Source organism: Scaptodrosophila lebanonensis, unplaced genomic scaffold (assembly GCF_003285725.1).
Source record: "Scaptodrosophila lebanonensis strain 11010-0011.00,11010-0021.00 unplaced genomic scaffold, SlebRS2 tig00001410-arrow-pilon, whole genome shotgun sequence".
In the NCBI taxonomy this organism is placed as follows: domain Eukaryota; kingdom Metazoa; phylum Arthropoda; class Insecta; order Diptera; family Drosophilidae; genus Scaptodrosophila; species Scaptodrosophila lebanonensis.
Window position 1 is genome coordinate 4,167,239 of NW_022060738.1, and position 26,720 is coordinate 4,193,958.

General features: G+C 37.4%; 1 protein-coding gene across 2 annotated transcripts in view; it reads left to right on the forward strand.

Moving 5' to 3' along the window:
- The first annotated feature begins 4,855 nt into the window (after window positions 1–4,855).
- LOC115630690 overlaps window positions 4,856–26,720 on the forward strand; it is a 42,974-nt gene continuing 21,109 nt past the window's right edge. Inside the window, exons 1-2 of one of the 2 annotated variants that reach the window (XM_030527341.1) lie at window positions 4,856–4,867; window positions 22,929–23,218. In XM_030527341.1, coding sequence (XP_030383201.1) covers window positions 23,132–23,218 — 87 coding nt within the window. In that variant the 5' untranslated portion in view covers window positions 4,856–4,867; window positions 22,929–23,131. Of the gene's footprint in view, window positions 4,868–22,921; window positions 23,219–26,720 lie in introns of those variants that run through there. The other variant, XM_030527340.1, reaches the window with a different exon arrangement.

Here is a 26,720-nt window from a genome sequence, read left to right on the forward strand (position 1 = left end):
AACAGCTGCGGAACAAAACAAAAGCGAGCACCCGCAAAAACATTTCCCAGATTAAAGTGCGCATAAAGTTGGCCATTTAGTTGTATACAACTGCCTGTTTTTCCTGTCGAATGAAATGCAATAAAACATTGGTCAGCACATAAATCAATAAAAACAACACTAATCAAAATATCAAAAGCAGGCATGCGATTTTTTGCAGACGATAGCTGAGCCATGAAATTCAAAAATGACCTGCCAATAGATGTTTGATAAGTGGCTATTAGACAGTTATAAGAGACTGCACAAACAAAATTAGCAATTAAATGAAAGCCTGGAGCTTATGCAAAAACAAATTCTGAACAAGCAAAGTAAAAAATCGAATATTATGTGCAATATTAATGTTTAATATATGTATGTGTACAAAAGTATATCAGATTTAGCAACCAAAAACAAGTTATGAGAAAGTGAAACTCAAATTCAGCTTGAGCTCACATTTACCAAACTTGATATCTTGGTCATTAGGCATCACAGGGCTTTTCCGATTATTTTTCGTTTTTATGTAGATAACTATCATGTTTACATTACGAAACTAGATACTTTATATCTTAAAACTGATCTACATAGTGCCATAAATTAACAATTTTGACAATAATGAAAAAGGTAGTGATGGGTAATATCGAAGAACAATATAGTTTCTTAAATTTGTTGTTTTATGTGCCTTGAAATTTAGATAGGAATTTTGAATGTTGGAAATTTGATCGAAATGGGCGGACAGCCCCTAAAATTAAAAATTGTAAAGCAGATTCTATATTTTTTATACAAATAATATAGTATAGTGGGCTTTTTTTAAATGTCACAAACTTAATTTTTTTAGAAGCAAAATGTTAATTAAATTATTAATTAATTTAATGATGATATCACCTCATTAAAATGTTATTCCAAGCACTGGAGCTATAGCAATTCCCACTTCCTGGCAAACCAGCTGAGCTTTAACTTCCACCTAGAACTAGTGCGTTTGTCAGCAGCAATCTACACAATTTTTCAGGGTAATAAATTGTGATGCGAATGCAGGGCATAAAAAATGATACAGTTAAACATAAAAAAGAACTTTCTGCGTGCCATCCAAAAATTTAATTATCATAAAATGCAAAACAATTACATAAAAAGCATACGCATTGGCACTGCGCGCCGAGAGTCGGGATTGGCACACCCTAGACCACGTCGTACCAAAACATTCAAGACATGGTGCCGAGCAAACAGTTCAGCAATTTTACATTTTCAATTTATGCAAATGCAACTGTAGGAGGAACAGCAACAACCAGTCAGGCACTGGCAATTTAAGGCATGAGCGACAAACTCAAGCCACAAGCTTAAATGCTCATTAGTGCTATCGTCCCTCCAAAAAAAAAAAACCAGAGCCAGAGCCAAACGAGAAAATGAAAAAAGGAGCTCTAAAAAGTTTTGGGGTGCGCTCAAGCGAATTTGATGTTGCCTGCCTGCATATTTACAATTACAATGGCCGCAATGCGTTGAAATTACATTTTTATCTACAGTTGAAGCCTCAACCTCAAGCTCAAAGCCAATTCCAATGCCAACTTCAAGTTGTGTCTCGGCTTAAGCTTAAAATGCAAACTGCTGCGGCTTTAAGTAGTTAAAATAGCAGCAACAACAACAATAATGGCAACCTTCTCTTGGCCAACTGCAGTGCAATTAAATTGAAGTTATGGGTGTGGCATTGGGCAAGTCCTTGCCAATTGAAATGTGCGCTTTTATTGTTCTTCTTCCTTCTGCTGAAAATAAAAAGACCATTTTAATGATGCTGTCTTCCAAGGTATTCAATTAGTCAGTCAGTCAGTGAGATACTCTTGATTTACTCAACACACTTTTGCGATTTCAGAAAAATCTTTCGTGTACGCAATTCAGCTATTTTGTTCCATTCTTCAATGTACCCGAAAACATTATGCAGCAATTTTCAACTAATTAAAAAGTTTGTCTATATATGGGTTGTGAGTGCAAACAGTTGTGGTACAGGGTGTTCGTTAATTGAAAGCAATTGAGTGAAGCACTAACAACAGTATTGGTCGTATTTCAACATTCGTTGCGTCAAAAAGCCAAATGGATAGAGTGCATAAAAAATAACAATTTGTCTGCTTGTCTACTGCTATAGGCGGCCAGGAAGTAAGCGAGTGGGGAAGCCTGTGATGCACAGCAGGATACGTAGACAGGCAGGCGGCTTCCATATGAAGGTGGACGTAATTGAAGGGTGAAAAGTAGAAAGCATGGGCTGTCAGGAGTAATAGGGTGACCAGCATAGGCACAGAGAATTAAATGAAAAGGAAATACGATATTCGTTAAAACTTGTGTTAATCAAAGAAATGGCCCCAGCTATCATATAGTTTTGGCTTCATATACCGTTCTCCTTTACAAACATAATTGTGTATCAAATTTCAATTTTAAAGGGTATAATTAAATGTGTATTATCTTGTGCTCACTAAACTCTTAGTAGATATAAAAAATCATTGTAAAAAAAAAGAAATAAATTATATTTTTAATTTTTCAAATGTAGCGACTCAATGAATATTTCTACAAAAAAATTTAATAATTTTAGAGTTCTCAGCATAGCTGGAATATGTTTTTGGGTGCGAGTTAGATGATAAGATTTTCACACTATCACAACATTCAGAAATGCAATACAATCACGCATTTCTCTATATGTCACCACTTTGAAAAATTGTGCTTACAGTTTTTTTTCAACAGCATAATCTATAAAAAAAATAATAATAGTAGTAATAAAAAACTATTCCTTTTACCTTTTTCGCACAGAGTATAGAAACAAACTACTTATAATACATCTCTTGATGTATAGTACTATTTCAAATGCATAAACTTGCATCACCGCATCAGCAACAACTATACTACTACTACTATACTTTGTTAGGTCCACCAAGCTTCGATTGTCTTTGCACCAAGCCACTATACCCTTTTACTTTTTGGATAATAACCAAACCCAAACCCATGGAACTCCAAGCTGTTACAAATTTAATTTTCTTAAAAGAATTTCATATATATTTCATGTGTTGGCCGTATTTTTAATTGATACTTTTGTTAACTGTTAGTGCGTTTTGTTGCACTGTTATTATTAACAAATAAATTATTAATTTCTTAAAAAGTATTTCAAATGGCCACTCTATTCCTTTGTTAAAACAACAGGCTTAGAATAAATATGTTGATTGAGCTATGGGGCATTTAGTTTGTTGCCACAAAGTTGATTCTGTGTGTATGTGTGCTAATTTTGTAGCAGCGGTCAGCCTTCTATCCGGCTGGAGGGGACATTACAGATTGCATGGTCAGCATTTTAAGCTCCAGTTGTATTAGACACCAACGGAGCAAAGATCCAAGCACTTTGGCAAGTTCATACCTCAATAAATTCGACTTATATTATTAGTCCTGACGTTATGCAAAAATATTTGCTCGCTGTTGCAACTGCTGCAATGTTGTTGCCTCAACTGTGTTCTCACGATAAACTCTGTGGGTAGCCCAGCACTTTAAGAAGATTTGTTCAACGGACTGTCAGCCTGACTATCTGTTACTGTTGTTCGCACTCTAGATTCGGATGTTACGGAGCCAAGCGAAACATTTTGTTTAGCCACAAGCAACGGCCCTTGTTGCAATATAAAACGACAGGCAGGCTTCAACTCAATGAAAAGTGTAGTTGGCCACCCCCAGGAATACTTAAGGCATCTTTATATACATATGTATGTGTATTTTTGATGCAAACATGTGAGTGTGTGTGGCTCTGAACCATCATCGTAATAATTCGCTTATGTCTTGTTATGCTGCCTGGGGTTTCCATGTGTGGCTGAGAATGTGTGTGTGTGTGCTTGTTCCGCCCCCCAACTTGTATAAACACTTCAAATTGTTGTTGGTTTTGGGTATACATATGTATGCAAGATATTTGCCTTGCCATTTTCTGAAGCAAATTCTTTTGATTGCTTTCGCCTTTGTTGTTTTTTGCTTATGAGTCGTCATCTTCTCGCTTGCTTACATATTTTTGTGTTGGCCTTGTCTCTTCTTTGCGTTTCCCTCCCCCTTTCGTTGCACCCCAACAGTGATTTTGACATTTCACGCGCATTTATTTGTTTTTATGCTTTGCATAGTTGAATTGAACTTTTATTTTTTATGACTTCACAGAAACGAAAGGTCAACATTTTGCGCCAATCATTTGGCATTATGGTGGCCTTTTTGGCAGAGCATAGAACAGCAAAACAAAAGCGATAACAGAAATAATAACAGCACAAACAACAGCAATAGGGTAGCAAACTCATTAACATTTGTGCAGCACGTGTTTAGTTGGTCCCCAGCGGCACATTTTGTTTAGAGTTGTTGGGCCTTGCAAATTGATTTTCTGTTTATATTCGCGCTAACATGGCGTATGCGTACTCTTATTGTTATTCTGTAATAAATAGTTGCTCAGCCACAAGAAACAGACGTCCAGTTGCACTCAGTACAAAATTATGAATGAATTTTGCTGCGCAAACGCTCAATAGGCAAAACAAAACTCACTCAAAAGGCAGCTGGCACATCAACAGCTGTTACTGCTTCGAGGCTGTTAACTTTCCGTACAGCCCACTGTTAATGCTGCTGTTAAACTCAGCAGCCTCTGATGGAATTTGAAGAACTCTGTTGTGCGTTTTTGATTTTCAGTTAAACAACAGACATCGAGTCGTGAGCACGCGGCGCGCATGCCACGCGATTTGCAGTTCAAGTAGCGTTTGTTGATGTTCTACATATGTATTTAAAAATACTGCATTGTGGTGTACTCTGATTCCGTGGCGCACATGGCGTATACGCATCGCGAATTGTAACGTTCGGTGAAAGCAAGTGTAGGGTCAGTGTTGTAAATTATGTCGAGTGCCTAACTAAAAAGTTTTAATTTTAAAAATCCCACACATTAACGTACAAGCAGTGTAAAAATTCAGCTACTAAACTAAAAAAAAATTGCAGTAAACATTAAAATATTAATGCTAAGAAATGCATACAAAATTTGAAATAGAAATAATATTGGTCGGAAATAATAATCATTTAGAATTCCAGAAAGGCTGACAATATTATTAGCTTACAAGTAAATGTTTAATGGAAATGGCAAGTACGAGAGAAATAAATAATGATTAAGAGCAAAGCAAAAAGTTATTCTAAAACTAAAGTCGCACAATTAGTATGTATATATTGATTATAGTTCGACACGAAAATATAGTGCACAATTATAACCTAATTAAATAAAGATTGAGCCTCGTCAGAATAAAAAAAATGTATTTACCAACCCCCATAGACCAGTTATTTGGCAATAATTATTAAATATGATAAAAAGTACATTAAAGTTTTGTTTTACAACTCTTCGAATTATATTTTAAATGCTTAAGTTTCGAAAAAAAAAACAATGAAACAAAAACATTTTTTAAATAGTAACAACAACACTTGCATTGGGTTTTCGCAGCTTCTTATTATTTCCCCGTCGCATGCTGCACGTGCACATCATTTTAATTTGGCTTCTCTACGCAGACATCTTGCCACGTTTGTCAACGCCGTTCGGCCGTCTAGAGCTGCTCAGTGTTTGATTTGCATATTGTGTCTTGTTACACACTCACACAATCCGTGACACATAAACCAAAAGGAACAAAAATAAGTAAAAAATAAGCAGAAAAATAGCTGACAAGAAACGCACGCCCCCGGACTTCACTCCATAAACTAACTTCGTGGAGTCCTCTCCATGCCAGCCAAAATAAGCCTAAGCATAAACAAAAAAAACGATAAACATTTTCACCAACACAAAAAGTAAAAATTATCTGACCAAAGGCCTGCGGTTTTTACGGTCGCTCGGGGCTATATGAGGCGCTTGTGACAAGTGACAGTTTGTTTGTTTGTTTGTTAGCCAGGTGGGAGGTGACTGGCTGGCCAGTCCTCCTATCCATTCGTCCATCTCGTTTCGTCCTGCTCATTTATTCTCGTTATTCTCGTTGTCGTTGTTTGATATGGTCGCCTAATTTTTGTGCCGCTTTTATTGTTTGCCCACGAACATGGCGTCATTATTTCGCTTTTCGCTGGCTGCTTTGTTTACACGCACTTTTAACGTGTTTATTCGGCCGTAACGTACACTAATTGAAACATTTCTTCAGCTTCGTATGCATATTATGACCGAGGCGTGCCAGTTAAGCACTGAGTGGCATTAGCCTGGCGGCATGTCACGTTCGTTCCCCACCATTCTCAATCCGCAGCAATCAACGCGCCTTGAAACACTTCTTCATGCAAGTTTTGTGCAATTGCGGTGCACTTGGCACTCGGCTTTTACTTTGCTGTCATTTTGCACTTGTCTTGCCGTCATTTGCGAACGCTCAATGTCAGCCTACATCATCGCCATCGGCATCGTCGCTGTCGTCGCGTTGCCACCATCAGTCATAGTCGTCGTTGCAGGGAAGTAAGTGCAATTGTGGGTTTGCTTGGTTGCGTGTGTTAACTTGTCAGGCATCCTTCCCGTTGCTGGCTTTGTTTTAATGAAATGCAAATGCCACACACAACATTATACTCATCCCCCTTCCCCCTTCAAACATCTATATGGTTTGCCCTTAAAGGCACTTAGCAGTAATGAAGTTAATTTCTCGGCCTCCATCCCAGGACAAGACATAGAGTTGCATTTCGCCTGTGATTTCCTTGTTGTTGAATCCTTCAGTTGAGAGTCCTGCTGCAGGCCTCATGCAGTGCGAAGAATGCAATTAAATATCCAAATGCGAATTGCAAGTTTTAGGGTCTTGTTGTGCTATTAAAGCTATATTTATCATAATTTTATTTCTGTTAAGCCTCAAGTGTGGTGCTGGTATTCAAATGTAGACAAGTTTGTTGCTACCGCCTGACACAGGTTTAGAAAGCAGGCACATAAATAAATTGGCAAAATTTTTCTTTACGACAGGCAGCTGCTACTTAGCGCTAAGTTGATGGCGGAGTTGACTTAACATCCTGGCCATAAAAACAGATTTGTGCATAATTTCAAAAACGTTTTGGGATTTGCATGGCTGGATGGTCGACGCTTTAAAGCCCATAAAAGAAGTTATGGTCTGACATTAAGCGATATGCTTCAAGGTATTGTTAGAGGTGAGAAGTAGCTGGAATTTGTTGCAAAATATATAAGCTGATTATCTTGATAGCCTCCGTTATGCCTATAGTATGTAAAAAAAGATAAATTCCCTAAAGTAAAAATATGCAGTTTAAAATATTATATCCTGTTTACATCTGCAAAAAATTATCTGTAGTACAATTTCGCTTCAAAAAAATTAAAGCTATTTACGATAGGTTACAAGTACTGTAGGAAGTAAGTTTTGTAAAAGAAAAATACAAAATTATATAATACAAGAATACCGAAAATTTGATAAATTATACAATAAAGTACTCAATTGTAAAGAGAAACTGCCTTCGATCAATCTCAGAAAGAGTCTACAAAATGTAAATAATTGTTGTAAGCATTTGTTGATTACAGAAGAGATTGTTTCTCTTTAAAGGCAAATTAATGGGTATTCTATAAACCTCTTATTGATCACTGGAATATATAAATATGTGTGAGTTGTATTTCAATTAAGATTCTTTGAATGAGCATTTAGGCTAGATACTCGTATATTATAAATGAAATATTTTGATTTAATTTAAATCGGCGGACGACTATTCATATTAGTGATATTTAGGTAAAAAATTAGAGATTGAAATTGTCAGATAAAAAATGTTGTATGTAGCAAACGATATACGATAACGATAAACGGCTATATGCAGCGTTTCGTCGTTGAGCCTCACTACTGGCCAGTGCTGTCATTTTAGCTTTTTCCCCGCTAGATTAAATTGAAATAGCGGGTTGCGGGAATTCCAGATTGAAAAAAATTTATTAAGCCTTTTTCTAGCTTTACTTTATTTTTCACCATATATTTTTTGCCTTATCTTTGTCATTATAATATTATAATTATATTAATTCATTTTCAATTTAAGATACGGACTTAATCGTAATACCAAAATTATCCTGACGAAGCTGTGAGTTTAGATGCACAACTGTAGAATTTTTAGCTTGATTTAAATGTGAATTTTTTACTATTTTTTTTTTACAAGAATCTCATATTATTATTATAAAGTATGAATTAAGAATATAGAATTAATATGAACCCATTAAAACAGATATGTATTTCCTTCAATTTAACCAAGAAAATAGTGTTTTTAAAGCCGGCTTGTTTTTTAGCCTATTTTGCCTTTGATTTAGCTTTTTAAGCTTTAGTTTTTTGGCAATCTAGCTGTTTTTGATCAAAAAATTATGACAGCAGTGCTACTGGCACCTCGCCTGTTTTTAGCCTTAAACATTCTTTGGTGCAGTGGATTAAGTTCAATGCTTCACTTTTTGACCCAATATTACAGCAGATGAAGGTATTTTTGCACTCTGTCTACCGTCTCATACTCGCGGAGCGCCGAGAAAAAATAACAAACGTCGCCTCCATACGATACCAACAGAAATTTGGGACTGGGTGTTTCTGTAGTAACCACACCGGGGGAAGAAAATATTCGCCATGTAAATGAAATACAGGAGCGGTCCCAGCATGCTTCCTTAAAGCAACTGCAATGCGTGTCGCTGATGCGTGTTCCCTGCCCCTGACATTTGAGATAATATCACATTTTACACAACTTTTAATTTAATTCAGATTTCGTATTCGAAGCCTTCAAAAGGAAAACTTGAAGGATTACCTAACTAACATTCTGCAGTTTTTCAAATTAATTGATATCGAAAACTTGCACAGATTGCAGTCTGATGCGCATCATCACACTGCAACACAATCTGGGCATTATCTTAATTTAGCCAATCAATCCACGTTATTCGACACGTAGTAATACATCCGTTGGCTTTCTCTAGATAGCTTGTGCGAATAACTTGAAAATTAATTCCTTGCGAATGAGCTACGCATAAAACTTGAACCTTATGCAAGCATTTAATTTTCAGCATTTATCCAGCTAGCTGCTGCTCCATCCGCAGTGCAGGCTTAAAGCGAGCTTTAAATATAAATAATGTAGCTTACATTTAAATTAATTTGACGCTTGCATCAGTCACTCTGTTTATATTCCCCCCACACATATGTATGCTCACACTTTGGTAAATAAGGGTCATTTATATAATTTGGTTTATGCTTAGGTCCACAGTTTATCTTGTAGCTCCGTTTTTATTCAGACTCTTCTTGATTTTCCTTAATTTATTGCGGCCAATAGCAACTTATTTCATTTTAATTCAATTTATTCGCCAATATACTCGTAAAGGAAAAAAAAAAACAATAGAAACAACAAAGGGAATCATTTCAAGTATGTATTCCATGAACACACGGCCGTGGGTGTGAGCTCGACGACAGGCCAGTGCCGAGTCCTGCTGCCCTTCTCCCCTAATAGTGTCACTTAACTGCTTATCTGTTCAGATCCATCGAGGGAACTTGGCCAAATCATGCTGAAAGTTCTCTGCGCGAGTGTGCGTGTCTCCACGTGTGTGTGTGTGTGTGTGTTTGTATAAGTGCGTCAGTGTCGAGCCACACATTTCAAATGTGATATGCACGACGAATTCATTATAATTTTTCCCTCAACTGTCGCTGATTTTGTTTTTGCTTCTGTTACTGCTGCTGCTTTTATTGTTGTTGTTGTTGCTGCTGGTGCTGGCGCTGTGGCCTGCTGAGTGCGTGCCAAGAAATACACCATTCGAATTTGTAGTAGTTGTTGTTGGTGCTATTGTTGTTGTTGTAGCTCTTGCTCTTGAACTGAACGCAACGTGCTTTAGTGTCAGTCAATGTGGGTGTGCGTACGGTGTGTGTGTGTGTGTGTGTGTGTGTGGCGTCCAGAATGAAATCAGTTTAAATGCGCCCCAATGTGTCGTTTTTGGATTATGATTATGAGTGCTGTGATGGTGTGCTTCCCTCCGTGTGTGTGTGTGTGTGTGTGTTCGAGGGTGTGCTACACATACGGGAGGGCAAAAACAAAGTATACAGTATGCGCACCTTGTGAATAATCCCTAAATAAAATGTATCATGTACTGAAGGGAAAATGTCAGTACATCAGTATTTGTAGTACTATGTATTACATACATACATACGTAGATAAATATATATATATAATATTCATAAAGCAATAGAAATTCAATTTGGATTTTATTAAAGTCCTTTAAGTCGTTACATAACTTGGTGTATTTATTAGTTGCACACAAATAAACAAATAATTAATATCATTGTACTCTGTACATGAAATGTCCAGAAGTATATTAGGTTTGCGGGAGCTGAAAAATGTAACAGGCAGAAGGAGGCGTGGCAGACCCCACAAAGTATATATATTCTTGATCAGCATGACGAGACGAGTCGATCTAGCCCTGTCTGTCTGTCTGTCCGTCCGTATGAACACCTGGATCTCAGAGACTATAAGAGATAGAGACACCACATTTTGCACAAAGATGCCTTATGTGTGTACGCTATACGAGTTTGTTTTATTTTTTTGATTTTTTCCCCCACTTCCGCCCTGTGGGTTTTCCCGATTTTCCATTCGTATAATCGCCTATATCTCGGAGACTATAAAACCTAGGAACACCAAATTTTAGTCCAAGATGCCTTATGCGAATACGCAGAAAATGTATATTTTGGAATTTCCCTCCCTCCTCCCTCTCCCCCGCAAATCGTAACTCCCGTAATTCTTGGAATTTCGAACTAAAATTTGCAAATATCCCCAGTTAGTTATTATGTGTCCGTATGTTAAGTTTCACTAAGATAGACCGATTTAACAAGAAGTTATAGCCATAAATATATTTGCGCATAGGCATACATACACTCACACAGACGCAATTGCTATGTAAATGTGCAATTATACACCATTTAAAAATCGATCAAACAAAATTTTTTTTAATTTTCTTAATTTCTTTTATTTTCTATAATTATTGTAAACATATTTACAGAGTATTTCAAAGTCGGGACACCCGACTTTAGCTTTTTTACTTGTTTTATGTTCCATTTATGCTTTATCTCCCATAATTGGTAATATTCTATTATTATGAATTCTATTTACTACGGAAATTAATTGTGTATTTGAGCTTCCACTTAGAAGAAAAAAATATGGAAAACTACTTAAGACGTCTCGATTAGAGTCTTTGGCAACTCGAAAATCGACTTTTTAAACAAAAGTGTTGACATATTAATGTGGAATACTTTTTATGGCAAGGTATATTAATGAAGCAATGCATGGAATACCTTTTTGTAATATTGATCATATGAAATATCCCCATCCCTAGTGGAGAACGCAGACAATGAGGAGGCGCTATTATCAACATCGTCCACACGATACGTCTTGTTATTGTAATCTGTCAGCACAACTATTCCTGCGATGAATAAATGAAAAGAGACACCAATCTTGATTTGAAAATTAAGCATGCTCATTTTGTAAATCTGTTGTTTCACTGAAATTTTGTATTCTTGACTGCAAAACAAAAGACCCCGTTGGTACCATGTACTGATCTATCCCGCTCTAAACCACAAGATTTCTTTAATAGTTAAGATGAAAGAAACCAAAGGACTCAAAAAACTTTTAAAATGCTCCTGGCACCAATCTTGAGTTTAATGACTGACAGTATGCTTATTTGCTTTTCATGCGCGTGCCTATTGCAATTCACTGTGATATGCATCAGAGTGGAAGTGCCTCTTGCTTCAATGAGCGTTGAATATAAGAGTAAACATTTTTGCTAATATAATTTTGGACTACAACATTGTAAGCCACTACGTAAAAATTCAAATTACTCCTTTTTTAATCTTAGGAACAATATAAGGTTCTTAGAAAAATGAACAATGACCGCAACATGTTTGAAAGTGGAGAAAGTATGTTGGGTAACACGCATATGATATTTTAAATATTACCAGGAGGGGATGGTTGGCGTACGTTTTTATTACACCATACTTATGTCGAACAAATTGCGCGATACGAGTTCAAGCTTCAATTCCTCCATAGCTCGACGAAGAATCAAATTCAGCACTTGGAACTGCTGAATATCGGACATTTCAACAGTGCCAGCTGCCTTAATTTTAATGTAGATAGATTCGTGGGCTTAATTTTTGGTCACCAACTCCAAAGCATTATTTTGAGGGCACTTAAACTGCTTGACACAGAATAGAATAGAGCCGTCAAAAATATATCCACCTAAAAGGGAGCGATGCTCGTTCAAGTCGTCGCTACGCAAACGAGTGTTTTCGATGTCCGGTATTGGTAAATTGTCCACTCTGAACGCTTCAAAATTTTAAAGTAATTGGTTTGCATAGTTATTTGAGTCCCAGAAGTATCCGATTTAGTAACAATTTCGCTGGGACGCGAAAGGACAACGTCGGAAATTACACGACGGCCACGTACGTAGCCGCGAGAATCATCAGCCACTTCTGTTCAAAAGAGAAAAATCCCAGATTTGTTTAATTGTGACAAGAAGAGATCAGGACAACCTTCAGTGCGCTGTGGCCCAGGTGCGCATGCTTGACCAGTTTCTGAACGGGACGGACTCTATGAATTTCCACATGAATTTTTTTCTTGGCGATCTGCACCTCACACGCTCTCCCCAGAATGAAAACCTTGCCCCTGCAGAAAAAAAAGCAAAACACCCAAAGTTATATAAATTTGTATGCAGTAAATTTAAAATAAATATCAATTTTAATTGTTTATCAATACAGCAAGTTAATACAACAACATAATGCAACATAGTCGAATAGTCACAAATCCCTTAACATGGGCACAAGTTATTCAGGCCTTTTAGCTCATGAAGAATATTGCATATGTATTCTTTATGGGCTTGAAGATTCTTCCTTCTGCATGTAACGTACTTTGCACAAACCTTACCTTTATGTGTATTAAGAGGAGGTGAAAGTGTATTGCCTCGGCTGCCAAACACACGGACATCATATGTACAACATCTAACATCAATAAGGGATTTAAATAAACTCAATAAAGTAAAAGCAATTGAAACAAAAAATACCGTATATTTAAAGACTCGTCTGAAAACGAATAAATTATATATCAGTGTTAAAGCTTCAAACAAATAACACGATATGACGGAGCTGGCAGAGACACTTGCATAGGTGTTTTAATTAATTGCACAATCAGCGACGTAATGTGAATATCACATTGTGTTATTTTGTTGTTGTTGGCTTTTCACATGACCTTCCTATTCTACTTGGCATAGCTGGCCAACTGGCAAATAAAATTCCCCCAACGTGTCGGAGGCATTAATAGACGTTATTGTACAGCTTTGTGTTACGCTTTCTTATCTTTTAAGTTGAGTTTAAATTGTTATATTTAGTTATATAATAGTTATATAATCGACAGAATTATTGTTGATGTACTAAATAAATAAAATAAAATAAAATCGTAAAGCGTAACACTGTAAACATATGTATATACATGAGTATATGTACATATGTACACACAAATACAAAATGGATTCAGGGTATGTATTGATATTTACATGCATACATATGCATGTACATACATACATACAAGTACATACGTTTCGACTTTTTTCGTAGGCTGTAGCACTCGCAAGAATTATACATTTTATGATTGCGCGGAGAAATTTTTTTTATAAATACATACATATGTAAATGAATGTACATACATACATATGCATTCACATGACTGTCAAAAATGCCTTCCCTTTGTACAAGATGCAGCACACATACGTACATACATGTGCACATGTGTGTACATACCATTCAGCTTAACGTGCAATATTGACGGCAATTAACGGTTGTTGCTCTCTATTCCTCCATTTTCTATTATTTCACGCTGCGTGTCGCAGGAATTTCAAGAATAAATAAAGTGTTTATGTGGTGTGAATTATTTAAACACGAGGACAATTACTCTTAGTTTTATAATAAATTATAGTATAGTCGATTTCTTTTTCGTATATTTGCTTACCAAGTTATGAGTAAGCCCCTGATTTCTTTCCTCATGTGGCCTGCGCCATGAACCCCCAGCAATCGAAGGATAATTGTTCATTTTCTTCTATCACTTATTTAAACTTTCAACATAAACTCCTCGCACAACTTTTTACTTGGACCTGCACGCCGAACAACGAATGAAATACCAAAAATTAAAAAGTTGCTTAAATAATGCACGATGCATTTAAAAAAATAATTTATGATCAATGAAAAAATGTCAACAAATCCAACAAAGTTCCATTTTAAGGAGAAATAGTGCGTATAAAGTCGACCACACGTTCATTATTATGACGCATTATTTTGCCTTAAGATGGATCTGAGTTGGATTTGTTGAAGTTTTTTCATTGACCATATGCATAAGTTATTTTTTAAATGCATCGTGCATTATTTAATCAACATTTTAATTTTTTGGCCCGCCCTTTGGTAAAAGCTGCCTTGTATGTATGTATGTACATAAAAACATACAATTTTTTTCGTGGACCAATAAAACCCCAATGCAAAAAATGGGTTCAAAAAGCAGATATATTATGTATGTACATATGTACATAAATACATAAACTTGTATCTACATAAAATACATACATACATTTTTGCACATGCATAAATATATAGATTGTGACATAAGGGCTAGTAGTTTCTAGAATTAAACACTGTAAAATTTAACAGCGGCATACGTACCGTCCTCATTTATAAGTGCAACCCGTCCGAAATTCCGAAATGCGGGACTGAGTCAGTCACGCGCGGGTCATTTAATTTTGATTTAAAAATCGACACGTCCCGGCAAAATCGGGGCGTCTGGCAACGCTGATATGTACATACATCCATACATATGTACATTTTATTTTTTGTTGCAGGCGCTATCTATTCCCATATTCATATACATGCGTATACATACGTAAATATAAGTGTATGTATTCAATTGTACAGTTCAACACTTATACATATAAGTATATGTAAGTTTTTGCGCTCCCAATCCCTTGCTTTTTTCAACAATAAAATACATATATGTACATAACACAATGTATTAAGATAGCCTTTGGGCAAAAAACTGGAATAAATGTTAGAGTATTTCCTAACTTTAAATTATATTGGGTCGTGTTGTTTTTGTTTCCATCGCATTTTCACGTTCGTGTCTTTTCGTGCTTTATTGTGTCAACATGAACACGCACGAAAATGCAAAATGAAAAACGGTACTCATGTCCACGCAGCGTAGCGATGTGCCACGAACAATAAAGAGCACCGATTTTGCCCATCCCTGTTTGTGTCTGTGAGTGTGCCACTGTGTAAGTGTGTTTATGTGATATCCTCAACTGTTTGATATTTATTGTTGCTGCATATGGCAAGTAAATAACTCAATTCTATATTTCGACAATCGTTAAGTGCCAACTTATAGATCTGTTGCCTATGGATTCCAAATTTGAAATCGATCGGACAATATTAATAACACAAACTTTCCATTTTAAAAATAGTGAAGAAATATTAAAACCCCAATAATTCGAGCTCCAAGACCAATTTCAAAAAAACCGAGTAAGCAGTTTTTTGTATTCTTTTATAGATCGCAAAAACAAAATTTGAAGTTCATCGGCGAAATACAAAAGATTTGTCAAACAAACTTTGGAGCTCGTTTTCCCCCCATTGGAGATCGAATTTTCAAAAATCCCTTCTTAGTGCGCACTTACACTATGATAGGATACTTGTGCCCAAATTCCAGCTTCCTATCTTTTACCGTTTCGGCTGTGGGTTGTTGACGCGGTTTCCTTTTGTGCCCCAACATGTTTTTATAGGAAAACTCCCATATTTCAGGCCCAAAGAAAAATTTCAAAAAACCAAGTACAGCGTATCTCTCTTGGCCGGACACTCACGGTCGGTCAATTTTTGTCCGCCCAAGGGGAGTGTCCTCTTAAGGGGATACTTAAATACTTTATACGCCGATCGAATGTTTTTAGAAAAAGTGTCCGCCGAAGAGAGTGTCCGGATAAAAGAGGTGTAAGGGATTTTTCACTGTATGCAGTTTTGGTTGGAACTTTTCTGAGAGTATAGAAACTAAGAAACTAAATGTTGGAGCCTGCCCCCCCCCCTCCCACCCTTAGAGCTCGAATTTTCCCAAATCCCTTCTTAGCCGGCACCAACACTATGAAAGGATACTTGAGTCAGCTTATTGCTTTTACCGGTTTGGCTGTGCGGTGATCACCAATCAGTCAGGCAGTCAGGGCAAACTGTTCCATTTATATAGAGATGAAAATTACCTATTGCGGGGGTCAGGTGGAGGGAGAGAAATTCAAAAATACACACTTTCTTCGTATTCACATAAGGCACATTTGGTGTCCCTAGCTCTTATAGGCGCTGAGATCCAGGTGTTGATACGGACAGACAGACAGACATAGATCGATTCGTCTTGTCATGCTGATCAAGAATATATACACTTGGTGGGGTCTGCCGTGCCTCCTTCCTCCTCCTTTGCATTTTCCAGCTCGCGCAAAGCTAATATACTCTTGTACATTTCATGTACAGAGTATAAAAATGAATTACGAAGATAATTGGCTTCTAATTTATACTTATAAGAGAATGCTAATTTTAGGTAGTATTTTTTAAGCCCAATTTTTGTATAAAGTAAAATTTTTGTGACACCTCTAAATATCTAATTATTTCCATGCAATGAGCATTTACTGTACAGACATCTGTGTTGTCACACACAACAATGAACAGCGGGCAAGTTTTTTAGCCAAAAATGTTGCGTTAAATTGAGGCACCATTTAAAGCACACAGTATTGCTTGCCTACATCATCTTGGCCCATTCATGTGTATAATAAACATGTGATTGTGTGTGTGGAAAGAATTATTTAGGTTGGCATTTTTATGACACTTTAAGTTTATGTTGAGTCATATGGCATGCAACATAAACCAAACACAAAGAGCGTACCAAGACGCAAAATGCGATACATGTTTGGCACAGGTACGAGTGGGTTTCAACGTTTGCCGGCTGTTCAATTATTTACGCTCAAGTGACTGCTAATATGCAGCATAATGAGTGATTAAGGCGCCTGTCAGCTGAGTCGAGTTGCCTGGCACTGGATACAGTCGGTGGGATGGGGGTGGACTGCGGTACAGGTGTATGTAAAAGTCGAAAAAATGATTCTCATGCCAGCGGCAAACAGAGCTTTGCCACAAATTCCGTGCTGGCGCCGCTGGAAGCAAACAATACCACAACGTGGCCATAAATAACAAGTTTAAAGCCACACCTGGGCGCCAGCCTGCAACAACGACAGCTGGCATTGTTGTTTCACAGCCAACTCAGTTCCGTTTCCGATGCGGGCTTCTCTACTGATGCTTCGCCTTCTCCTGCTGCTTTCATTCTTGCTGCAACATCACAAGTTTTGCGCTTGATTTATGAGCGTCTTTTTGTTCCTCATTCTGTCGTCTAAATAAATATCAAAAACCAACAAATTGCGGATATGCTGTAAACGACCTTTCGTCAGGGATCATGCACTGAAAAAAATGGTTTTTGGGGGGGTTCACCAATTACTTTTGAAGTATTTGTTGTGATTTACTTAGAACCTGTACCAAACGACATATTTAAAATGTTCTAACTCTGTTGTTATTTAAAGCTTCCTTTAATACTTGTATGTGTCGATTGTATTTCCTAAATTTTGGGCATGGTTACATTCGATAAGCTCCTTAGTATTCATTACCGAGCTTAGCTTCTTAGTTCATAAAGAAGCGACCATATTTGTTTCTTGCGGCTGTTCGTGTCAACATGCTAAATGAACAAAGAATTTTTGCTCCAAATCATTGAATAAGAATAAATATTATAAAAATAAACACTTGCACAATAAATCATGGGAAAATGTGTTCAGTTTGTTGCTAAACGCATTTGAATTGCCATCAAGACGAAAATTGTGTTTTCGTCCGTAACAATTTTGGTTGTAGCTATTGCACGCCAAATAATGTCTCAAAATATTATCAATATTGGAACACAACTTTTTATGTCGTCTTAAAAGCAAGCCTAATGCAAAATATAGACGAACCCGGGGCAAACCTAAAATGTAGAAACAGTTTTTTGAGTGTACTCCCCATTCACTTACCACTCGCTCTCTCACACACTCATCTTTAGTCGCCACTTGGCCGTCGCCTGCGGCGTCCTTTTATTGGCTAGTATGAGTATGCAAAAAAGTAACGAAAAACGGGGACAACTTTTGAGCTCGTACCCCATGCGAGTAGACGACACATTTGGCGCCTAATTTTATGCCAGACAAACGCAATGACAAGGCCAACACGTGCCGTTTGTTTGCAGCCTGTCCGCATTGTGTGTTTCTGTGTTTTCGTTGCATACTTTTAGGTGTTCTTGTATAGCCTGCGAGTGTGTGCACAAACATACATTGTGTGTGTGTCCTGTCCTCGGCTTAATAAAGTCAGCTACTTAAAGCAAACGACAATGACGTTGTGCGTATGTTGCCACACCTCCACCCCACCAGTCGCCTCTCTGCCTCTCTGTGCGCCATGTGCCACACATCCGGTGTTGGCATTGGCATTAGGACTGCCTCTACGATTGCCATTGCCGCTGCCATTGCCATTGCCATTGCCAGACTCGCCATGCACTGTCGTTTGTCGTTTCCGTCCTGCTTCTCTTTTATTTCGCTGCTTTTATTCTCTCTGCACTTTTGCGCTGCTCATTGCCGCTTTTTGCTTTTGCTTTCGCTTTTGATTTTTGTTTCATATTTTGCGCCCTTTGTGGCCTTTCTCTCTCGACCCGCTTTGTACCAGTAGAGCAGTAAAGCAGCAGGGCACAAAAAAGCATTTGACGCTTTGCTTTAAATGCCTTAAGTGCCATAAATTTCACTTTGCCGTAAGCTTTAAGCGGCAGGCGACAACCCACGGCCGACAAACGACATTGTGTGCTTAATGCTTATGTGCAGAGTGTCATACAGGGTTGTCAGGTCTCCAAAAGCGAAATGAAATATTGCAAGGCATCGAATTCTGCAGTCATCCAATGTTCTCATTAAAAGACTATGCCTATTTAAATCTTCTATTCAAATATACGTATATATTCCATATACTCTCCATATTTTCTCTCGGAACTTTAATCTATAAATGCAGGCTTTTTTCAGGCCACTTTACTTACAAAACTCAAAACAGAACAGAGGTTATTCTAATGTGAACAATTACGGCTTTGTTTACGATTTCGATCAATTTGTCATGTTAGAATACTACGCTTATGCCCCCTTATACGCACAATATGTTGTGTAACTATTTGGACAACTTATTCTATATAATTGAACTATCAATAAAAATGTACAATACAAAGTAGCAAGTCCTGGATTAATAAAGATGTCTTTTGAATTGTAGAGTAACGACAAGACGAACTCGTTTCAAGTCCATATTGATAATTTGTAGTTTTTCTTTTCTTCTTAAAAACCAACGAAAATAATTAAAAGCGGCCCAAAATTATAAATTATTTATTATAAAAATGTTATATTGGAAAATATTCAGAGCATGTCAACTCTTTAGTCACCCACACTACTCCAGAGTTTAGCAACTTAAGCAGCTCCTCCCTTGCCACCACAACTACACATGGCAGCTTAGCTGGCCCCACCACAATTTGTGCGACTCATGCCTACAATCTTTATGAAGTGTTAATTCCTGGCTGTTGCCTTGATGGGGAAAATTTAAGCCACATCTTTGAGCTAATCACACATTTGTCAAATTTATTCAAATGTCTTTCAAAAGCGCAATGCGTGTTTTTTGTGCGCAGACATGAATAGTTAATTCAAAAGCGAGTCGGTCGCTGATTTTTTACACATGCGTGCTATGCATGTACATATGTATATATATATATAGTATATATACATACATGTAAATGTATATATTTGTATATGTGATTTGGTCATTATACCCTACATTTGAAGGGTTAATGTGTATACTAGAATGTCTAAACGGCAAATGTATGCAACAGACAGAAGCAGACAGGTCCCATGTTATACATACATATATGATCAGCATAGCAAGACGTATCAGCAATCGACATATGGTCTACACTTGGTATATAGAATTGTCTTATCTATACGCGGGGCACGTTCATCGCAAGCCATATCTGGTAATTCTTTTGTTCGTTTATTTGCTAATACTTCGCAATAATTTAAAGTATTATTAAATCGGTTAACTAAAGGTACATCATAAAGCATAATTGTTGCAACATAGTTGAATTTATTTGCAAAACTGTAGTAAGGAGGGATGGGTGCAGGGTATTCAAGAGTCGAGCTGGCACGACTTTAACGTTCCTCTCGTTTTGTATTAAGGCTAATGAGTTTTTGGCATGTCTGTTTGCCAAGTTCTGAGCTACATTTTTATATGGTTTTCTTGTTGCGCCCTCTGAATTTTGTCACCAGTTGTTAGTGTTGTTACTTTTGTTTGTTGGCTTTTTGCCATCAACATTGTTTTATTCCACATGATTATGGCATTTTGGTGTATTCCACATATGAATATGCGACGAGACAGCGCGTCGCGGTTTTGATTCAACACCAACCATACAACCAACCCCACAGTCGCAATTATATTTGCTCTTGAGATTTGAGATTGCTGAAAAGTCGGAGAGTTAGAAGCACGTTTTTGGCATGCGGCTTGCCTCCAAAATTGTGATTGCAAATTTTTTGATGGCACGTGCGGTTGCTCGGGGCACATAACGTACGAGTATATCCACTGAGTCGCAAGCACGCACAGCTAATTGATTTAAGTCGCTTAGCGAATTATTTAAAAAGAACAGCTTTAAGATTCTACTAATCGCTTATATACAAGTCAAATGGCACTGTAGCCGCAGTCTGCAACGAACAGATAGACAAACAGCTGGAGCACATAATCAGGCAGCTGGAGGAACAAATGTTCCACCGACTTCATCATATTCGCATTAATATTTCAACGAGAGGCATTTAAATTTTTAATTACATTTAACCGACGCTGTGCAAGAAATCCTTTAATGGCCGTCTCGACAGCATCGCAAATGTCGGACGCCATTTTGCAGGCGTCGTGGCGTTGACGTTTAATCCTTTAGCGACATATTTTCCGCCGACACGACTTAATGAGCTGGAATTTTCATGCTGTGCACGCGACGCGCCGTGTCAATACGGCAGAGAATGTCCTTGTGTTGTTGTTGCAAATGGAGAGTAAAATGAAAATAAAAGATACTCTCTTATCAGCAGCGTGTCATGACGACATTATTTTATCATTTTCACTTGTGTAGTTTGTTAGTCGTTATGCACGAGCATGTTTATGATGGCCTGTTAAGGTTTTATGAATGTATTCCTGCTGCTGCTATTTTGGAAACGGAAATGTGAAAAGTTTATGTTGCTTCCACACTTTCATTTGCATAATTGACTAATGGTGTTCTAAAAGTGTTTAGTTATTATATTATACTATAGTTATGAGCGAGCATAAGTTTCATTCACAGCTTTTTGTTACTGTATTAACCAAAGCGAAGTTCTTGTACACAGCATAAGTAGTTCTTTAGGTTGATTTAGATGTGTCAGTTATCAATCTTTACAAGCTCTTCCATCTTAGAACACTGGAAGCGGGTTGTGAAAAAGTAGGTCAAATAATTCTTTAAGGCTGCTAACTAGCGCTTACTTAGACAAAATGGTATATGGAAACTATACAAAAAATGTGTTTTTTATTAAAATTAATTAAGTCATAAAAACTAAAATAAAAACTGGATTTTAACATGTAACTCCAATTGCGGAAAGATAGACAAAATAACGGGGTTTTCGTGGCTACAGTTTTCTAATTTATTCCAATAACTGAATTAATATTGAGGTTCTTTTCCATGGGTTGACAATTATGATTAGAGAATCGTTGCTCCTTCTTTATATATTTTTTACTTAGAGTGGTTAAAGGCTTAGGACAGTAGCTGTTGCTCAAGTAATAACATGATATTTGTTTTCATACGAACAGACTGGATATATCCCACAAATTTTACGGAAAGGCAAATGACAATGACAGAATGGAATAATCCGATCATCCCCTTTAGAGTATGCTGTCGCAATGAATCGTCAATAATTAAGTAGTTACTACATTTACTACTACAAAGTAAGCATTAATTCTAAATCAAAGCTGCATTCAAAACTCGAATGTATAGTATAGAATTAAATGGTGCAAGAGCAGGCCCAACTTGCCACGGCACAGTCCAACATAATGTCCAACCTCTGTGCCGTGCTGTGCTGGCCTGCAACACAGCGCACAACGATTGCTTGCCACTTGCCCTCTTTGACTGCTGGTGTCTAAAAGCTCAAACAATTTACCTAGGGTTTTCTGCTATGAATTATTTGTTTGCACTTCTCCGATGCCAACAGTGCATGCCACTGCAATTGCCTTTACGCTCCCTTCGTGTCTGAAATGCTGGGCGGACCTGTTTGTTTTTAATGCAATTTCAGCGTTATAATGCAAACAAGTGAGCTAAGACAACAACAGGACGACATATGCCAGCTATTCAGTTGATGCCAGATAAGCAAATGTAGCACAATGCGATCGAATTGAATAACTATGAAGCAACTTTATGATTTTTGTTATATTATATACTTTAAAAACAGTTGAACTAAGGTTCAGCCGAATCGATTTTCTTCATTGCAATTTTTGTTTTAATCCACTTTTCCCTTTTCAAATTCCAATTCACAATTTTAGCCAAAATAAGGATAAAAAAGGTCTCAAAAGAATTTTTCGTGTAACAATACATATTTTAGCTTTTGAACATCGCAAGAATTTCATATTCTTTTGTGCTTAAAAAGTTTAAATTTGTATAAAAAGTATATTTAAATTTAAATGTAATCTCGCTAAAAATAACTCTAACGATAAATGCTCGCTCGTAAAACAACATTTTTTTATTATTGTCCGTATCTAGTCTATGTACCAATACAGAATACTAATTTTAGTTTATTTATTTATTTTGTTCCTCTGTTGCAGGCCATTAATTCGCGGAATGTGATTTGAATTTTTCTGGAGCTAAGTGCAACAAGCAGAAATTAGCCTCGATTGATGGTCATGTGTCGCGATGGTCACAGTGCCTCTGGTCTATGATGGATATTTCAATTTGAAGAGCAACGCGACACGTGCAGCAGAGTGAAGCAGCAATTTAGACTTATGTGTGCTCGATTGAATGCAATAAAATGTTAACGACACATCATCTGCATCATCTGCATCATCATCGTGGCAGCACGGCGCTGGAATTGGATAAGATTACCAATTTAAATACAGTGAGTAATTTTACAAATCAGCAAGTGCAAAAACGAGCTTACTCCAAAAATAAATTGAAATATGTTTTTTTGCTAACGTGCAATTTTAATTGTTCCGACAGCTTCCGAAAAGTATCAAAGGAAATTTTTTTGTGCATACAAGTAGTATGTATCACCACACATGAGATGTGTGTAGGAAAAGGGAAGTCCCACATTCTACGGCAACAGTGTAAGAATAAGCACTTCTTCAGACGCACACATGCATAGTAAATTGAAACTCTTGTGATAAGTGAAAAGATTTAACCGCTGAATGAGAATAAATGGTATAAAGTAAATAATACAATTTGCAAATTCTACAATGGCTGCAAAAGAAAATAAAACATATAAAGAGTGCTACTATGAAGTTACTATGAAACAGTAATTAATTACTGATTTACATTTTATTTTAATATATGTATATGTGCTCTCTTTTTCCTTTTGAAACCTTTTTCCATTTGAATATGTTATTGAAAGTAGTAAATTTAAATAGTAAAACTTTTTTTAGACTTCTTAAAATGTAGGAACGTAACCCATTACTTTGTATGGAGAACATGGCTCGTTTAACACGATTTCGCTGAAAACGACGTTTTTAAGGAACGTATCCCACGTGTTAAGCGAGGGCTAGGTGTAGTAACATATGACTCTGCAACGTATTTATCTAGTCGTAGCACTAGTCGATATAGCCATGGCCGTCTGATCCTCGTTATTGTTGTTATTATTATTATTATTTTTCAAATCAATCGTCAGTATTCAAAAACTGATTCAACAAACTGGAATCTATTTTAAAGAGTTAAGTGCTGTGATCGTACTTGAGGCAGAGTATTGATCTGATCTTAGCTCATGCTGGAAAGATAAAAAACAAAGCCCTTCCCACAAGAAGTACTGAGCTTGCTGCATTTCGACATAATGAAATTCTTGCCCAAGGAAATATAAATAAACAGGCATCGCTCTTCCTTTAGCCAGCGGACTAATTGCCGTATGAGATTTACGGTATGCCGAAAATGTGGCCAACACTTTTACAGAAATAAAAAATGTTTGTTGCCACGTCCGAAACAACACATTCATATTGGACAGCATAATTAACATTCTGCGTCACGACGAAGCAAACTGCCAGACCAAAATAGACGCACTACAGTCTCAACTGAATGGAGTGGTGGAGTAGCTAAAATTTGACTCTGGAGTGACTATCACTCATGTAGCCACACAATTTAGACTACTGCTGCATCGTACTGTGAACAGATTAGTTAGACACGGGCAACTTATCCCACTACTGTTATCTCCAGGATAACTCATCTGTGATTTCAAGCACATAGAACATAAACCAACACGGGATAACTGAGTTAGCTGTATCCACTACTAAGAACCCAAAAAAGTTGGCAACACTATCAGCATATTGAACTTGCACTACGAAGACTTCATATCATTATGCAAAACAATGAGTACCTGTCGGTCAAGGATCATTTCACAATGAGCGTCAAGTAAAAATAAGCAGGAACATCAACGACTGTGAGTTGCGGCGATTTGAAGCTCGAAGAACTACCAAATGCATTATGCGACTGCTCAAAAAAGACACATACTGGGCCCAGCTAGCGAGCCAAACCACATGGTTCATAGCCAACGGCGCGCCTACATCCTTGACTGCAGTGTACAGCACCCACAAGCAGATGCTTCACCTGAACGGCACTCTTTTACTCAAACTGCGACACTCAGTTATACTCACTGGACTCTCAAGAGGTATCTGACGCAGCTAATTAGTGGTGTCCTTTAGTTTTTCCTGCCTCTGGGACTGTCTGAAACATCTGAAATTTCTCTTAATGCCAGTATCACGACACGCAGCGCCTTCACGCACACAAAGTAACTGGCGGCCCTCTAATAGCAATTACAAGGAATCAAGCTGGAGGACTCGCCTGTCAAGACAACTAGCACAATACACCAGGTCATTGGACCACACGTGATTGCTAGCCTGAGCCTGAGCCTGAGCATGTACAGTAATCGGACACTGCAAACGGCATCAACAGGCGTTCAATAGACGAACAAAGCGCCAAGAATAATAAGGATTGAGGAAAATCTATTGTTATTGATGAAAAATGACTTTTGTGTAAATAAGAACCCTTTAGACTCCCCCTCTTACATAAAACTGGAAACGACATTCGCAGAATTTTCAAATCTCAAGTAAATTCTACTGGTAATTAAGATTAATTAAACGCAGTTAAGCGACCAATGAATTTCAATTTCTGGCTCAGCAAAGTTCAATTTAAATTGTATGTAGTAACAAATTGCACTTGTATCTCGCTCCAAGTAGGCAACAGACTATTGAAATCACTGAAGCAAACGGAAAAGCACTTTTAACGGCAGACTTAACTGCTTCCTGTGTGGCCCTCACTGGCAGTTTGTGGAGAGAAGAAGAAGACGCAGCTGCTGTCAGAAATATGTGCAACACAATATTCCTCATGTTGGTGCACTTGACTCTTGAGTGCGGCAGATGTCATACTCAACAATAACAATAATAATAACAAAATTAACGAAAAGTGCAAACGCAATCTTCTGTGCTGATTGCTATACAAGTAAGTGCACATCTTTGGATGAGTGTGTGGAAAATTGTGAGCACTTGTGCATTAAAAAGTTGCTCGGATGCCGAAAATGTTCGTTAAGATTGCATTGACTTTGACTTTCAGTGGAGGCCCACAATCCTTGCCACAATTTGCGACTTGGCCCTTTCCTTACTTGTCTTCCGCTGGCTGTAAAAGGCACCAAGTGGAAATTTAATAGCACTCTTGACCATATATTGTTGTTGCTGCTACTGAAAAATGAAAAATGCTGCACGAAAGCGAGGCGAACAAAAACGAAAAGAAAATGGAAAACACGTTTATTGCCATTCATTATATTCTCGCGAGCTGTTGCGCAAAGTAATGAAGCACTTTCCTAGTGGCCACCATCCTTTTTTAAATTTCTACGCCACCCATTTCCGACATGCCTTCGCTTTTTTGAAATGCTTAATGCAGCGCAGAGCATAAACAACACGACGGAGGAACGTGTTGAGCGCTGATGAGAGCGATGGACAAGTTGCTCAAGAAAAATTGCCCGCTGTCTTGCACCAGAGTTGAAATAATAATTTTCGCCCCGCTGGAAATTGTTGTCGGATAGTGGGGATGTACGAAAGAGGATGTGAGTGCTCGTGAATATTTGTGAAGCGTCGGTTTTGAATGTTCAAGCGAAAACAAGAACAATTTTTTATGAAAAGCGAACAGCATAACAACCGCCAATACATCTTAACTAATTTTGAAATATATAGTAGTAATATAAACACAAACATTTATATGCAGAAGATATCGGAACAACAACAACTGCCAATTCGAGTTTGTTTCGTTTAGTTGCGAGCATTTGTTTGGCATGGATTGGGTGTGGATTGTGTGTGAGAATATGACTGAAGGTCATACGACATGTACATACATACATATGTATGTATGTTTGTTAGTAAGTATTT